Source organism: Helianthus annuus, chromosome 2 (assembly GCF_002127325.2).
Source record: "Helianthus annuus cultivar XRQ/B chromosome 2, HanXRQr2.0-SUNRISE, whole genome shotgun sequence".
Lineage (NCBI taxonomy): Eukaryota > Viridiplantae > Streptophyta > Magnoliopsida > Asterales > Asteraceae > Helianthus > Helianthus annuus.
In genome coordinates this window covers 31,686,974-31,705,791 of record NC_035434.2, presented here as the reverse complement: position 1 = coordinate 31,705,791, position 18,818 = coordinate 31,686,974, and the positions used below count along the sequence as shown (strand labels likewise).

Genomic DNA, 18,818 nt, shown 5'->3' with positions numbered 1-18,818 from the left:
TGCCGATTCGTACTGTAACGAACATTCTGGAATTTGATCATAAGTTAAACATGCCCTAAATATCCTTTACATAGCTTAGAAATAGGCTTTTAGGTGTTTGATGTGCAAAAATAAACTTACTGGTCATTCAGGGACTAAAAGCGTCAAAAAGTGCACAAGTTTGCATTTTCGCGCATATCTTACGTTCTGAATGTATCCGGACATCTAAAAATTTATGTAATCATTAAAATATTTTATTTTAGTGATTGGCATGCAAAAATTCCATTCGTCGCTTAATTTGGATCGTTTTTGCGTTCGTTACGACTTCCGTCGTAATTAACCGAACAACGCGATCGTACGACCGAACGAACGGACATCCGAGATGTTTTTGAGCATGTTTTGAGTTCCCAATACTTTAACGTCATTTTAGAGCCTTGAAATGAGGTTAACGGGGCTTAAACGTGCCAAAAATGGGCCGAAACGCAAGTTTCTAAGCTGCAGGGACCAATTTTGACAATCTGCCAAAATTGGCCAGGCGGCCCACCTGAGCCTTGACCTTATTCTTACGCGGGCCGCATGGGCATGCCAGACAGAAGCATTGAATCTGGTCATTTTGCATGAATTTGATGGTTTTGTTGAGTGGTTTTTCATGCTATGGGATGGTTTGTGTGTTCTCCAAGTCCCCCTATCAGTCTATAACAAGTGTATGGCCTAGATCACTGCCTCCTCTCCAAGAAATGATCCTAACGGTTGTGAAAAACTATATATAGGCCATCCCATTTCACTTGTTCTTTGCTCATTCCTTCTTTCTCTCCTTCACATCTGCTTTGGGAGCTCTCTCAAGCATTTGGGACTTTGTCTTCTTTGTAGAAAAGATAGCAAGGACCCTTAGTGAGCCTTCTTTCATTCTTTTATTGCATTCCTAGCTCGAAAGTCAAACTTAGTTTGACTTTCAGCTTTGACCACGAGTTGGTCAACGAGAAGTTCGTTTGAACTTCGCAACGTGAGCGTAATCACGTTGGTTATAGTCCTTAGTGACTATACCCACTGATTACCACGTTGACTAGGCGTAGTGACGAGTCGCAGTTTTGGTCAAAATGCGCATTTAAGCGTATTTTGCAACCAAACTACTTTAGGTATCAAAACACTTTGTTTTGATATCAAAACCCGTTTTCTAACTTAGTTAAGCATGTTTTAACATGCTTAGCTCGTCACTTTTAGTTTAGTGCTTGTTTAGAGTCGTAAGTCAAGCGGTCTAAACCACCGCTTAGACTTTCAACTCGGCCCGTTTGGTCGATCTTTAGGATCCGACCAAGCATGTTTAGCGACCATAGTTACATAGGGAATAACCTTCCGAGTTTATACCTTATGGTCACCGAGTTTAAGTAGTTGTATGATAGGTAGATTATATGCCTTAGGTAAATTACCAAAATGCCCTTTTCATGCATAATTGGACTTTAAGCATATGTAACCTAAACTTTTGTCACTTAACTGATTATACAACATATTTAAACATGTTTAGGCATATAATACTTGTCATAGGACTAGCTAGACATCTCAAACGCGCGTTTGCGCGCACGACGTGTTAAAGTAGCGTAAGCTACCTTAATGGGTCGCAATGGGTCGGAAGCACTTAGGTAGGTTTCAAATCTAGTATGTAGGCATTGTTAAACCATGTCATGTGAGTTCCTATAACTCATTTTGGTTTACAAGACCTCATCCTATCCGATCCTCCGACTTAGGTCCGGTTTATTTATATAGTTATTAGGTTGCCGATTGATTCCGTGCTCCCTCTAGCTTTGCTTGGTTGTTGTTCAAAGACCGCTAAGCATTCTCAGGCGAGTACATAGTTCCCCTATTTTACTATTTTCGATTGTTTTGGGGTGATCCATATGTGTTAAATGATTTCGATGTTTAAACGATGATTTTGAAAACGATTGAAATGGTTTATATTAAATTAATAACGATTTTGATAAGGTGAACAAGACTTATTGGTTGTAATTACATAACGAATAACATTCATTAATTTTGGCCAAACCGACCAGTATTAGGTTATGGTACCATAGGATCTGACAAATCCCGTTATCAGACTGCACCCATGGTTATGTGTGGGTTAGGTGGGTAGCGACCGAATCTGTAATTGTTAACTTACCCTTTGATGGTTAGTTAATGCGAGATTGTTAACTTACCTTTTGGTGGTTAGTTAATGCGAGATAGGCGAGTCACGAAGGTTTGAATGTTATTAGCGAGGCGGCCAAAAGTATTTTCACTATTAAAACAAGTTAAACGATTTTGGGATGAGTTACACGATTTGAAACGAATTAAACGAGATAAACTATTTGGTTAAACGATTGGTTTTGGGGGTGTGATTAAATCATGGGACAGGTGTAGCATGATAAAAGCATGGTAGACACGCCGTTGGTACATCTTATATATAAATGCCCTTATCATATTACATTTTGTGTCATTATTTAGTTCACTGGGGAAACGATTTTAAAACGATGTCATACAACGAGGTTTTTGAAATGATATAAACCATACGAGTTTTATTAACGAGTTTTATTAACGAGTTTTTACGAGATGTTTTACAATTTGATTTGATAAAACAAATGTTTTGGGTTAAGAATCATGGCTACGAGATTTTATAACAAGCTATACCAATTTGATTTGAGTTGGTTATTTATGTTGCAATACACTTTTCAAAACGAGGTTTGTATTTTGACTCTTGTAGTCTAACGAGGTACTGCAACATGTAAACTAGCCATGAATCCGATACTCTCATAAAACCTATATACTCGCCAGCATTTCTTTGCTGACTTTGTTTTCACATATGTTTCAGGTATTGTTGAATGATGTCGATTGCTAGGATGCACACTCATATAGGACTGGACGAGGCCTTAGTGACTTAATAACAATGATAGACTATGTTTAACTTGTTTGTTAGATTTCAAGACGATGTAAACGTTTAATGTTTAATAAAACGAAACTTCAAATTTCCGTGTGTTTTGAAACAATGATTCTGTTACAACACTCCCCGCTGTTTCCGCCATGATTTGTTGTTTTATCGTGGTCGGGGTGTGACAGAAAAGTTGGTATCAGAGCTCATGGTTATAGGGAATTAGGTTATTAGTAATGCTTTGACCTAGTCTATAACCTTCCTAGGACCCTACCACAAGATTCTTGTGTTTAGATCTTAAAACAATACCGTCACCTATCCTTAGGTGACAACCACAATAAGAATATAAATTTTGAATCCACCTTGAAAATTAATCATCTATTCTAGGATGATTGATTACTAGGTTTTGAACCCTCTGTTATATGGTTTTGAACCCTTCCGGTTTGATTCATCTTTGGCTTTGTGCCTTTTGAGTTTTCAAAATCTCGTCAAAGTTTGGGTCTATATAATGTGAACACGTGCAAACTGGAAGAGTGAATGCCTGTACCCTGAGTTTTCTGTCTAAGGCTAGAGTGTTCGTACAAATCCGCAGTATCGGACCAGACACTCTTACCTGGGAACTCTTGGGGTGAGTGTTCACTTATAGGCGAGCATGTCTTCGGTGATACATTAATATGACCCATTTACTTTGATTAGTCACTGTTTCATTTGTTTGCCTTAGGTAACAAACAAATGATCGCAATTTTTATGCATTGCCATTCTATTTTGATTACCCGGTAGCCTTTCATTCATTTCCCCTATGTCTTCCCTTTCCTCTGGAATGTCACTTCATCGCAACGACGCTCAGATGTCCGAATAGGCTACTAAAGTTGCCCAACGAATAGGCGAAATAATCCTGAAGACTTCTGAATTAGCTGTTGCCATGTCCCGTCTCCAGGATGAAACCACCCGAGAAGCATCAAAGGAAGCAAAAGCCAAGACTTCAAAAAGGTCAAAGAAGCCTAAGACCTTAAAGAATCCTCCAGCCGTGCACCAAATCAAGCAGGACCTGGTCAGGTGGCAACACCACCAGCCAAGAAGCGGTACTTGGGAACTGCTCCTTTCTGCAATCAATGCAATGGCCATCATCCGAATCAAGCACCTTGTTTCAAATGTACCCACTGCGGGTGATGGGGACATTTGGTTAAAATGTGCCGCTTTGTCATCCAAAACAAAGTTGTTGCAGGTCCTACTGTTACTCGAGCACCATACAAAGGAACAGCCCATTTGTGCCATCAGTGTAACCTCCATCACCATGCTAGTGTCAAATGCCAAATATGCTTTAAGTGTGGACTTGTTGGTCATTTGGCAAGAGACTGTCGTTCAGTCGCTATGTTAAACCAAACTATTCAGAACCCTGTTCAACTTCAAGCAAATCCAGCACAAGCTCGTTTTCCTCCGGGAACTTGCTACTTCTATGACGAGACGAGTCATTTCAGGGACGAATACCCAAAGTTTGTCAATGCAAATCTGACCCACGGGTGAGCATTGGACTGATTAGAAGAAGCTGATGCTTGAAATAATTAGAAACTTAAGCTTTTGTTTCTTTTGTTGAACTCTGAAACAACCTGTTTGGTTTATAAATAAATCGTTGTTCATAACTCTGATGTACAAGTGTAGTTACACGTGTGTATGGCATACCCCTATAATACCTACACCAAAGAACTATGTTCTTTACAAACTACTCTGGTAGTTCTTCCATCCATGTGATCGCTCATGATTTCCTCGAAAAATTCTAAGTACTCGTTTCAAGAAAACGAAGTACCAAATATCAGTCACATTTGGAGTAATCACTTTAAATCCTTGGTTAGATAACTAAGGGTATTACTTTTTCGATCTTGTACCCAACCTCCAAATTCTGCTTCATATGTCGCCTTGGCATAGCTAGCACCTCAAATTCATGAGGATTCTTCCTCGTGTGTCGACCTAAGCACGTCTAGTGCAAGGTTTCGAAGCATCCCCTGCTATTCGAATTCCGAAATCCATATAGGATCTTATTATCTTTGCAATTAGATCCTTGTGGATGATTATCGCTCAAATCGGAACCTTTGATTGGATTCTTTGTACGCCTTAATACGTACATTACAATTCAATAAGGACAAGCCGAATTCCTATCAAGATCTCTCTATCTTCATAGTTAGATTTTTGAAGATGTTTAAAGTGCCAAATGAAATCCATGGATTGGATTTCCTGGTCTGCTTTAAATACCCGTGTCCAAAGATAACAAATTAAAGGTCAAGTTAAACGATTATGTGATTATGTGATTATGTGTTTTTGTGTAATCCGAGTTTTTCATTATCCAAATCCTCGTAGAACCTTCCATATCTTCATATGAGGGATTCATAGTAGGATATCAAAAGGTACTACCTTAAATCCTTGATGGGCTTCTACGTGGTAGTTAAGACCCTTGGATTTTATAGTACCATTCCATAATTCGAAAAAGACCCTTTGGATGGTCTAGTGAAAAGATTAATTCAAATCTGGTTAGGAATGACATGTGATGATATAGCTGGAAAGACTCCTTGGTGGTCTGTTTTAAAAGATCATTTATTGATCTAAAGGACGCTATGGTGGTCTAGTCACACTCATCACAAGTTCGTTCATTTGGTTTTTCCCTACACATTATCAAATACACTGTGTGGACTATGCAAGGAATTATGTACTTATGGATGCGTACGTAATTATGAAATTCAGTGCACGGAAACCACAGTAAGATTTATCATGTGTAAGAACCGATAGTGGCAACGATAACAGAACGCGAACAATGTAATGGAGGTACGGTGGACGCACCAATGACGCTTTGTATACTTATATATAAGTGTCCCTCTTACATAATGTTATTAAAGTTACTAGAAGTTCATAACCCTAACCGGTGCTGTCTTATCTTTTCGACTTCATGTTTCGAACTCTCACAAGTTTCCTCTGATTAAATTTCGAGACGAAATTTCCTGAAGTAGGGGAGACTGTGACATCTGTGCCTCCACGGCCATCGAACAAATACCAAATCAATGAAATATCGTATTTCATACTTGGGATTTGTATAAATATGTGTATCATTTGCACATATCAATTCTCGTTCGATTTCGAGCTCTAAATCGCTTTCTGGGAAGTTATACGCAAACTGATGCGTAAACGTAATCAGTTTAACGCGACAAACACTCCGGGATAGTGAAATAGGCTTAACATACCTTAAATAACCTTCACATAACTTAGAAATAAGTTTTGGATGGTTTGGTGTGTCGAAATCAAGTTTATTCGCTTACAGGGACTAATTTCGACAAACTGCGAAAGTATGCCGATTCGTACTGTAACGAACATTCTGAAACTTGATCATAAGTTAAACATGCCCTAAATATCCTTTACATAGCTTAGAAATAGGCTTTGAGGTGTTTGATGTGCAAAAATAAACTTATTGGTCATTCAGGGACTAAAAGCGTCAAAAAGTGCACAAGTTTGCATTTTCGCGCATATCTTACGTTCTGAATATATCCGGACATCCAAAAATTTATGTAATCATTAAAATATTTTATTTTAGTGATTGGCATGCAAAAATTCCATTCGTCGCTTAATTTGGCTCGTTTTTGCGTTCGTTACGACTTCCATCGTAATTAATCGAACAACGCGATCGTACGACCAAAAGAACCGACATCCGAGATGTTTTTGAGCATGTTTTGAGTTCCCAATACTTTAACGTCATTTTAGAGCCTTGAAATAAGGTTAACGGGGCTTAAACGTGCCAAAAATGGGCCGAAACGCAAGTTTCTAAGCTGCAGGGACCAATTTTGACAATCTGCCAAAGTTGGCCAGGCGGCCCGCCTGAGCCTTGACCTTATTCTTACGCGGGCCGCATGGGCATGCCAGACAGAAGCATTGAATCTGGTCATTTTGCACGAATTTGATGGTTTTGTTGAGTGGTTTTTCATGCTATGGGCTTGTTTGTGTGTTCTCCAAGTCCCCCTATCAGTCTATAACAAGTGTATGGCCTAGATCATTGCCTCCTCTCCAAGAAATGATCCTAACGGTTGCGAAAAACTATATATAGGCCATCCCATTTCACTTGTTCTTTGCTCATTCCTTCTTTCTCTCCTTCACATCGGCTTTGGGAGCTCTCTCAAGCATTTGGGACTTTGTCTTCTTTGTAGAAAAGATAGCAAGGACCCTTAGTGAGCCTTCATTCATTCTTTTATTGCATTCCTAGCTCGAAAGTCAAACTTAGTTTGACTTTCAGCTTTGACCACGAGTTGGTCAACGAGAAGTTCGTTTGAACTTCGCAACGTGAGCGTAATCACGTTGGTTATAGTCCTTAGTGACTATACCCACTGATTACCACGTTGACTAGGCATAGTGACGAGTCGTAGTTTCGGTCAAAATGCGCATTTAAGCGTATTTTGCAACCAAACTACTTTAGGTATCAAAACACTTTGTTTTGATATCAAAACCTGTTTTCTAACTTAGTTAAGCATGTTTTAACATGCTTAGCTCGTCACTTTTAGTTTAGTGCTTGTTTAGAGTCGTAAGTCAAGCGGTCTAAACCACCGCTTAGACTTTCGAACTCGACCCGTTTGGTTGATCTTTAGGATCCGACCAAGCATGTTTAGTGACCATAGTTACATAGGGAATAACCTTCCGAGTTTATACCTTATGGTCACCGAGTTTAAGTAGTTGTATGATAGGTAGATTATATGCCTTAGGTAAATTACCAAAATGCCCTTTTCATGCATAATTGGACTTTAAGCATATGTAACCTAAACTTTTGTCACTTAACTGATTATACAACATATTTAAACATGTTTAGGCATATAATACTTGTCATAGGACAAGTTAGACATCTCGAACGCGCGTTTGCGCGCATGACGCGTTAAAGTAGCGTAAGCTACCTTAATGGGTCGCAATGGGTTGAAAGCACTTAGGTAGGTTTCAAATCTAGTATGTAGGCATTGTTAAACCATGTCATGTGAGTTCCTATAACTCATTTTGGTTTACAAGACCTCATCCTATCCGATCCTCCGACTTAGGTCCAGTTTATTTATATAGTTATTAGGTTGCCGATTGATTCCGTGCTCCCTCTAGCTTTGCTTGGTTGTTGTTCAAAGACCGCTAAGCATTCTCAGGCGAGTACATAGTTCCCCTATTTTACTGTTTTCGATTGTTTTGGGGTGATCCATATGTGTTAAATGATTTCGATGTTTAAACGATAATTTTGAAAACGATTGAAATGGTTTATATTAAATTAATAACGATTTTGATAAGGTGAACAAGACTTGTTGGTTGTAATTACATAACGAATAACATTCATTAATTTTGGCCAAACCGACCAGTATTAGGTTATGGTACCATAGGATCTGACAAATCCCGTTATCAGACTGCACCCATGGTTATGTGTGGGTTAGGTGGGTAGCGACCGAATCTGTAATTGTTAACTTACCCTTTGGTGGTTAGTTAATGCGAGATTGTTAACTTACCTTTTGGTGGTTAGTTAATGCGAGATAGGCGAGTCACGAAGGTTTGAATGTTATTAGCGAGGCGACCAAAAGTATTTTCACTATTAAAACAAGTTAAACGATTTTGGGATGAGTTACACGATTTGAAATGAATTAAACGAGATAAACGATTTGGTTAAACGATTGGTTTTGGGGATGTGATTAAATCATGGGACAGGTGTAGCATGATAAAAGCATGGTAGATACGCCGCTGGTACATCTTATATATAAATGCTCTTATCATATTACATTTTGTGTCATTATTTAGTTCACTGCGGAAACGATTTTAAAACGATGTCATACAACGAGGTTTTTGAAATGATATAAACCATACGAGTTTTATTAATGAGTTTTTACGAGATGTTTTACAATTTGATTTGATAAAACAAATGTTTTGGGTTAAGAATCATGGCTACGAGATTTTATAACAAGCTATAACCAATTTGATTTGAGTTGGTTATTTATGTTGCAATACACTTTTCAAAACGAGGTTTGTATTTTGACTCTTGTAGTCTAACGAGGTACTGCAACATGTAAACTAGCCATGAATCCGATACTCTCATAGAACCTATATACTCGCCAGCATTTCTTTGCTGACTTTGTTTTCACATATGTTTCTGGTATTGTTGAATGATGTCGATTGCTAGGATGCACACTCATATAGGACTGGACGAGGTCTTAGTGACTTAATAACAATGATAGACTATGTTTAACTTGTTTGTTAGATTTCAAGACGATGTAAACGTTTAATGTTTAATAAAACGAAACTTCAAATTTCCGTATGTTTTAAAACAATGATTCTGTTACAACACTCCCCGATGTTTCCGCCATGATTTGTTGTTTTATCGTGGTCGGGGTGTGACAAGTTTGGTGAGCACTAAATATATATATTTTTCCTAAAAATATACATACTTAACATAAATTTTAACTTGAAGAAATCACCATTTCTTGACTTGACATTTTGCACAAAATTTAGGGAAACCTTGGTAAATATTTTAGGTGAATTTTTTAGAGAATAAGTTTCGCCAAAACTTATATTTTTCTAAGTGTCAAAATTTTTAACATAGTTTCCCCTAAAAATGGAGGTTTCCATGTCTTCAAAACATGTGTTTATTTTCTTTTCAACACCAAAAGCCATTTTCAACAATAATCATCAACAACATATACTAATTTTTCCATATGAAACATCATGGTGAACTTGTTTCTTGTTAAGAATGTGTAGTCTTCTAGATCTACACTTAACATATTATGATCTTTCCAAAAATAAGTGTTCTTGAGTATTTTAAACAAACTTATGTGAAACTTTATTTCATTAACCAGCTCATCCATGAATTTAATGGTCTTAAAAGTTTGTAAATCATGTTTTAAAACCACTTTTATGTTTATTAGAAAGATCATAATTTTTAACATCATGTTTAACCATGGATCTTTCAAGATCCATGCTTAATAACCTTAGATCTTTCATAAACAAGCCTTATGTTAACTTTTTAACAAACTTTCCATGAGATTTAGTTTCAAAAATTAGTTCTACAGACACTTTATTACTTCAAGATTACAAGATTATGCATTGAAATTCTTATTTCAAGTTCACATCATGCTTCATACGTTCATCTTCAAGTTTAACCATGGACCCTTCAAGATCCATGCTTAAACTTGTTAGATCCAAGCTTTAACATACTTGATCTAATCATAAACACAAGATATAACATCAACAACATCAATACATATATCAAAAATTCATGTAATCACTTATTTTCTTCATGAATATGTTAGATCTTCTCATTTTTAACATTAGAAGTTAAGTTGTTTAGATGGTGAAACTTGTACATAACATAAACATGACTTAAATTAGTGATCAAGAAGCTTACTACTAGCTCTAATGGCTAGGGAAGTGGCACAAGAATGAAAGTGATGAACAACGAAGAAAATGGGAGGTTAAAAGCTCCACGAAGAGGTCCTTCAAGTTCTAGCACCATACACCTTCTTAAATGGCCTCCATACACCTTCTAGTGGCCTTAGATTGTGAGATAGGAGTTTGAAAATGGAAGTGTGTTTGTGTGTGGGTTGAGCCGTGAGCAAGAAGAAGAAACAAGGAAGAAGATGGTGATGAATGATGGTTATGCTATAACTTAAGGTTTTTATAAAAATTCTCCTAGCATATGGCATATGATGTTGGAATATTCCATGACATATCTTATAAAATATAACAAGAAAATCAACTAAAATCCTTAGGTGGGTCCTTGTCCAACCGTCCAACTAAAGGGGGGGGGGGTAAAGTGTAACATTTTCAATTCTAGTTTCTTGGTTTAGTTGAAACGTAATGGTATTAGTTAGGTATTTTATGTATTTAATATTTAAGAGATGTAATATGATGTTCGGTGATTATACCTAGCTTCGTAACACTAAAAAAATGCTTCTAGTGAAAATTTGTTGTTCCGGGTAGTGTCCGGTTATTCGTTTCGTTACGGTTCGTTAAAGTACTAAATTTCGCAGTTTTACTAAGTATGAAGCACCTTTTGTGGCAGTTTTAATTCCCGACACTTTGTAAGTTATTTTGGACAATAAAACATAAATTCTACATGATATTAATGTGTTTAAAAGCTGATTATAGCTTAATTAGTGTTGATTTATGCTGAATTATGCATTTAAAGTGTGTTTCGGGTGCTTTTTAGTGCATAGTTTACCTTCCAGAAAGTTTATATGTTAACCCTTGTATCCACACTTGGATTTTAATGTATTTTAGAGGTTGGACCTATTCCTAGGCTCTAATTCTATTATCTGACTGCTTCCTGCAGAATTGCTGATACAACGTGTCTTACCGGTGAGTTTACTAGTCTTTCTGATGCAACGCTTAAAGTAATGCATAAAGCAATAATTGCAAATATAAAACTTGCATGAATTCACAAGTATAGCATGTAATCAGACAACGTTGACATTTAAGCTCATAATTGCAGATATTAAATAATAATTAAACTGTACGGAAATTAATGGTTTTGTGCCAGTTGTCACAGAGGGAGCTGGACAATAACTTCCACAACCGTCACTTAGTTCGTTCAGGGAGTTGTGCTCCGATGACAATCTTTTGTTACGGAAAGTCCGGATGATTGGTCCATCCTTCACTTCTCCCGGATTTATTGGTGGAAAGGCGATTGGCTGATGCACCCATGCGGCCAAATGATGATTGGTCCGTTTGACACCTTGGTTACTCATCTTTCTTATCATGCAGATTCCGGACTAATTGTTCAAGTTTTCTATTGGAGCCATAGCAGACTTGCCTTCTTTCACTTCTTTTACTAAATGTGCAAGTTTTTCGGAGCGAACTGCTTTCTCGATCTCCTGCTTCAAAGACCAGCAGTCGTCAGTGTTATGGCTTCGTGCTCAGTGATAGTCACAGTACTTTTTGGAATTCTTATCTCCTGCATTTCGTAGCTTCGGAGGTGTGGGGAAATTTGATCCTTCGGCACTGAGGATTTCACTAGGAGTTTTGGAGAGATCCGATAGATTGTAGAACCTTGAGCTAGAATTCCTTCCTCGTTGAGTTCGATCGTTTCTGCTGTAAGGGTGCGTTCGACCCCTATTTCCAGATGGAGTTTTGTCGAACACGGATCCTCCATTCTTTTTCCATAGAACATTTTTTGATCCGCCTCTGCTGCCGGATTACAAGCATTTTTTCCACAAGCGAAAGCCCAGGCACGTTCCATTAGTACTTCCATTGTTTTTGGGAGGTTTTCGGGTAGCTTCTCTACCAACTGATTATTTTGGACCCCATGACAAAAGCCGGAGATCCTTAGTTGATCGACCACCCCACTGATCTGCATACTTTCTCGATTGAAACGATCTATGAAATTATCTAGAGACTCTCCATTTTTCCTCCGGATGTTATGTACTTCGGTGATTTCTTTGGAATAGTGCCTCTGTTGGCTGAAATTCTGGAGGAATAGCCTCCAGAATTCTTCGAAATTATTGATTTCTCCTTCATTCAATGCATCGAACTACACACGTGCGGCTCCGGTTAATGTTTGTGCAAACATGAAACACCAGGCCAACATTGGCCATTATTCAACTCATGCGGCTCTATCAAAATCAAACATGTGATCGTCTGGATCTGTGGTGCCATCATATTTCTTCACTGTGGTTGGCATCTTGAGCTTCGGCGGAAGCTTAGCATGGACGATTCGAGCACTGAATTTAGATTTAGCCGTCATTGATTATGGATGATATGGTTTTGTGAGCTCTGGTCATTAACCGTTTCCACTTAAGGATCAGTGCGTACCATGATTACTGGAGATGGTCCGGAAGAGACCTGCATATAACTGTTATAAGTTTATTCCACTGGAGTAACAATTGTGGAGAAAGTAGGAGAGGCGAAAGCCATAGGACCCATAGTCCTTACCGGAGTTTCCTCGTGGAAGAGCCTGGTTCGTAAACCGAGGATCTGTTCATCCTCTAGCCCGTTGAGCTTTCAGCCGTCGTAAGAGACTGGCATTTTTGGAAAGGAATTCCGCATCAAACTCTTATGCCTGCGAAGTTGGCATTAATATGAAAGATAGAGTTGTTCCTGGCCTCGAGCTCAAAGGAGCTGACACCATGGAAGCAACACTTGTCGGAGCTGTAGTTTGTATACTAGCAGCAGTGGATCCCGAATCAAAGAACCCGAGGCCGCCATAGATTAGTTCTTTCTTTGCTCAAGAAATTCACAAAGTGAAGGACTGTGAGCTTTGAAATCGGATGGCGCCAATTAAAGATCCAAAATTCAGAAGGCTGAAGCCTGTAAATTGAGTTTAGGACCTTGGAGAGGGATCAGGGACTTAAACCTGCAAAAGAGAAAACCGTTAGGCTCGCGGAAGAGATGGGAGGGCCCCTCTGCGACCAGCCTCCGGCGCGAGGATAAGTATTTGATAGAGAGAGAAAATAGAGAGAGAAAGTATGATGAAGGTTCAGAAAATCGTACTTGGCCTTGTACTTGGAGGGGTATTTATACTAGTCAACTGAGATGATGTCATCCGTCCAGACGCACTTACTCGGTTGTCCGTCTTCGGAAATCTGGGGTATGAAGGTCTTCAGAATGTTCGTCCTGAGGAGATTCGGTCCGTCCCTTATGAGATGGTCCGGACGCGGATATGTATCTTCACCTAGGAACCCAGTGCGTTTGGAAAAAATAGAAAAAGTTAGTGAGAACCTTATAGAATTTAGAAAAAAAAAAATTAGTAAGAATTAAAAAGAATTTATCAAAAGGAACCCATTAGAATAAAATGCTCCCGCAACGACGTAAATTTCGGAAAGTTTTAATAACGAAACTTTTGAGTCATTCTGTAAAACGTAAATCACACGCTCCCAATCCTCACTCTCGATCCTGTCTACTCAGAAAGAAAGAGAAATCAGATAAACATCACCTGCACGATTCGTCGGAGATCGGAGTTCTGCTGGAATCATGTAACCACGTCGAAGGTTCACGACGAGAATCGATACATCACGGTTTCAGTACATTCTTAAAATCTAATCGATTCATTTTATTTATTTACAGAAAGGAAATAACATCAAATGTTTTATAGAATCAAACTGTAAGAAAAATATATTGTGGGTTGTGCTTGTTCAGTTCCTGTTCGGGTGGTTTTACATTAACAAAGAAGGTAATAAAACAGGATATGTTTAAGAAGAATAATAAAATCCTAAAGCAACACAGAAACTAGCTTCAGTGCGGTGGTTGTGAGGGTTGCAGTTGAACAGAGGTCATGGGTTCGAGCCTAACCTCCGAATAAATCATGAAAACTCCATTATCTGTATAAGACCAAGGGGTATGGGGGTTGGCTTAGGCCCGGCGAAGGCCGGCGCCGGTCCCCCACACCGCCCCCCTTGGCCCGGCATGTTATAACCGGCTTCCCCAAGACGATGTTGATGGGCCAATTTCATTCTCTCTCTCTCATCTTTGTCTCTCCTCTCTCTCTATCTCTCTAAAATCAAATAAAGTTATATATTTTTTTAATTGTTGTGGGGCCCATCCTCCACCCCCTAGGTCCATCCCCTGCAAGCCCCTCCTACGTGGCGCTGACACGGCGGCCCATCCTCATGGGGATGAGCCTCCTCATACCTACTAGTCTAAGTTTAATAAAAGTTGGAAGCTATCATCAAAACACATCATAGTCCAGTGGTTGGGGTGGGGTTTGTAAGAGGCAGAAGTCGCCGGATCGAACCCGGCCTCATGTTTCAGAAGTCGTCGGATCGAACCCCAGTGGTAAGGACGTGTGCACATAGGTTAGAGTTCATGAGTTCAATTCCTGTTAAGGGCGATTTTTGGGTATTTTTTTAATTTCCAATTTTTTTAATAAAACCCTAAAATCCATTATTCTCTTTTCTTTAACAGTGTTTACTTTTAATAGTTTTTCAAAATTTATTTTTCTTTTAACAGTTTTTTTTTTATTTTTTTTATTTTTCTAATTCATTTTCTTTTATAATTTAACTTTAAAGTCTAACAATAACATTGATACTTAATAATTCTTATAATTCTTTTATAACTTTAAAGGTTAGTAATGTAATAAATTATAACATCTAATCAATTAATTTATAAACCTTAAATATTAGAAATTTTATTTAACGGGATCGTTATGTGTTATTTGAATATCTAGGATAACAGTTTCGTTCGTTCGGAATTCTTTTCTCTATCTTTCCGCGTACGTTATCTTCGAGGAATTCTTATACGCAACAACTGTGAGTGAATCTTACAACTCCCCTTTTTACATTATTTACTCGTTTTTTGGGTGTATCATCTGTTGTTTTGCATTATTTTTCTTTTTATCATTTACGTGTAATTACCAACTTGTGTAGTGTATGTGTTATGTGTTGTTTGATTATTTATCATTTGGTGCATTTCATTCATTTTGGACATCACATCATCACAGGCTCGTCTGTTCCCCATCACCTATGAGCGTAACTTGACGTTGTCAACCTTACGAGGTCAGCTCCGTTTGATTGAGCTTAGACCTTGCAACACACCATAATACCGTGCAACATACATACATTCATTAGCACACCATAATACCATGCAACATGCATACATTTCGTTTGAATCATTTCAGTTAGCTTGTTTATTGTTTGAGGTTGTGTTGTGAGTTTTGATTTATGACATACAACATATTTACTTACATTGGTTAATGCATGTTTTTAAACCAAATTTAAACATATCATTTTTTCTAATAACAATAAGGTTCACTCACCAACCTTTGTTGACCATAAACTATTTTTTTTACACATGATACAGGTAAATATGTATGAAGAGAAGATTGGACATAGGATGAGCCTTAGTTAACAAGAAATGGATAAATGTAGCTTAGTGGTTACGATCAATGTCTCATTTGTAATTGTTTATTTGAATGATTTGTTATGTGAAACATTCAATTTAGATTAATGATTATTTAAAACATGTAATAGCAAGTTATAAGCTTTGGATCAACCAAATCATGCCCCGATCCCCTATTCCGCTATGGGTTGGGATGTGACACATGTTCCAAAAAAACTCAAAGTCGCATGTACATAAAAAAAGTGAAATCGCATGTAAAAAATGAAAGTCGCATGTTATAAACCAAATTTCGCATGTTGATACTGAATCTCGTATGCTTCGTACGTTAAGGCATTTTGTACAATAACCGGTCTCTGTATATATATATGTATGTATATATGTGTATATATATAGGCCAAGTATAGAGGAAAAAAACCTTAACCAGTTAAGAAATCTTAAGAAACTCTATAAGTGGACAAGGTGAAGCCACGTCTCACATGTTACATTGATGGTTGAGGGCATTTTCGGAAGTTTATATTTTAGAGAATGCAGGTTGTAAGAAGTTGTTGGCAGACAACTTTTGTACCTTTTCTCTCTCTACAAGTTATAAGAACACACTTAATCTCATTTCTATTCACACACACAAACAAACAATACTTCTCTCTTCTCAATTAAAACTACCTTTCTCCTCATTCATCTCTCCTCTTAACCAAAAAACCCACCACCACTCGGTTCAGATCTAAACAAATCAGAACAAATCTAAAGATGTCGATATAGGGGTTTACCAGATCTCTCTCATTTGCCGATATGGGGTGGTTTTGCCGGTGCACTTAGGGTCCGTTTGGGGTTCAGATCTAAACTTTGGTGACGATGGTGGGTGAAGGTACCGATCAAAGATCCGGTGAACACAAGCGTTGATGGGTTTGTTTTAAGTTCAGATCTAAACTTTGGTGACTTGAAACGACCTCCGGTGATTTGAAACTTTTTCCAGTGACAAACTAGCCAAAGATCCGGTGACAGTGCAACCAAATCGAAAAGATTTGAACAGATCTGGACTTGTTTGAATATATCTCATAATCTCTCTAGTGATTTTGGGAGTTTTGAGAGATACTGATTTACACGAACATAAGGTATTGGAAAAAGAAATAAGATATTGGATTTTGGGTTAGTGATTTTTGGGTTTTGATTCTAATTTGTTTTTAAATTTACACAAACCTAGGTATGTATGTATTTAACCCTTTTTGGGTTTTGTTCCTGCATGGGTGTTTATGTGTCTTGCGTTTTGAATGTAAATAACATTTCAATAAAAGATTGTGTCTGATGAGTGTTTAGTCATTTAGTATTGAAAGCTTAAACCATGTTACATGAAACAGGTGTAAAACGGTTGATTGAAAGAAAAGCAAGTGATCAGTTGGTTCAGGAAGACATGAAACTGTGCCTTTTAAAGTGGTGGCTAGTAGTCGTGACAAGCCAAAAATCATAGTAAAATTCAAGAATGAAGATATAGAGTTTGCTCCTGAAGAAATATCTTCCATGATTTTAACCAAGATGAAAGACATCACAGAGACATTATTTGGATCAAAAGTTGAAAAAGCTATCATCACTGTTCCTGCTTATTTCAATGATTCCCAATGGAAATCCACAAAAGATGCTGCAGTGGTTGCTGGACTCAAGGTTCTGCACATGATTAATGAACATATCGTTGTTGCAGTAGCTTTACACTAGACAAAAGAGCTGGTATAGATGGCAAGATGAATGTGTTGGTTTTTGATTGGGTGGTGGTACTTTTGATGTCTCCTTTCTCACTATCGATGAAAGGGGACTCATTGAGGTTAAAGCTACGGGTCGTTATACACATTTGGGAGGTGAGGACTTTGATAACAGAATGGTGAGTTATTTTGTCCATGAATTTGAAAGAAAGCATAAAAAGGGATATTAGTGAGAACCTAAAAGCTTTGGGTAGGTTGAGGGATAGTTGTGAGAGGGCTAAGAGAGTTATTTCGACATATTCTGAGGCTTCAATTGATATTCCTTGCTTGTCTGACGCAATTGATTTTTCTGCAGAGTTTACTAAGGCTAAGTTTGAAGAGGTGAATATGGACTTGTTCACGAAGTGCATGGATATTGTGAAAACTTGTCTGAGATATGTGAATATGAGTACTGATAGCATTGATGAAGTGGTTCTTGTTGGTGGATCGACTTGGATATGCAAGATAAAAGAATTGTTGAAGGAATTGTTCAATGGAAAAGTACTTTACCAACGAATCAATCCCGACGAAGCAGTTACATGTGGGGTTGGGATGCTAGCTGCAAAGTTAAGTGGTATGTGTGATGAAGCTGTGCAGGCTATGGAGCTGATTGATGTCATTCCTTTGTCCCTTTGTGTTGGCATTCTTAATGATGCTATGGTTGTATTAATTCTAGAAGGTTCACCTATACCAACCAAGAAGGAACATACATTCTGTACAGGTTATGACAATCAAACTACTGTAGATATTACAGTGTATCAAGGCGATATATCGAAGTATAAAGAAAACACTTCTTTGGCACACTTTCTATTGTCTGGCCTTCCTTCTACCGCGCGGCGTGTAGTTAAGGTAGTTGTACGCTTTGAGATAGATGGCAACGGGATCCTACACGCCTCAGCTAAATAAATAACTACTAGAAGATGCAACATGATAAAGATAACTAACACTGGATCTCTATCAAAAGCAGAGGTTAAGAAGATGATCCCACATGTAGAAAGTGGAGAAGCGTCAAGCTTTGACAGACATTGTTTATAAAGCAAAAGCCAAGATAAAGGATTATGATTTTCGAGTGAAGCTTAGGGAGACGCTGCTTAGTGTAAAAGGGTTGGAAGACTTAGACGACAAGATTAAGGCAGAGTGGCTTGATATACACCCTTATGCTGAAATTTTTGAGTTGGAAGACAAGGAAAAGGAGTTTAACAAAATATGGAGCGTTACCAAGTTGTAATTCATCAAGATGATACTTAAAGCTTACCTCTCATTTTTGTATTTAGTTGTTCCTGCGGATGGTAAAATCAGTAGAATCTTAAGAACTTTAATTCTTTTTGTCACTAGTTGACAAACAATGGGAAACCTTAACTAATAAAATGTGGATTATAATAGAATCCTAAGAACTTCAATTC

General features: G+C 37.9%; 1 protein-coding gene across 1 annotated transcript; it reads left to right on the top strand.

Moving 5' to 3' along the window:
• Positions 1 to 17,438: 17,438 nt before the first annotated feature.
• LOC110911639 (heat shock 70 kDa protein 3-like) lies at positions 17,439 to 18,818 on the top strand. Its single transcript, XM_035986299.1, has 2 exons — positions 17,439 to 17,532; positions 17,732 to 18,818. The coding sequence occupies exon 2, from the start codon at positions 17,764 to 17,766 to the stop codon at positions 18,319 to 18,321; it is 558 nt and encodes a 185-aa protein (XP_035842192.1). The 5' UTR covers positions 17,439 to 17,532; positions 17,732 to 17,763; the 3' UTR covers positions 18,322 to 18,818.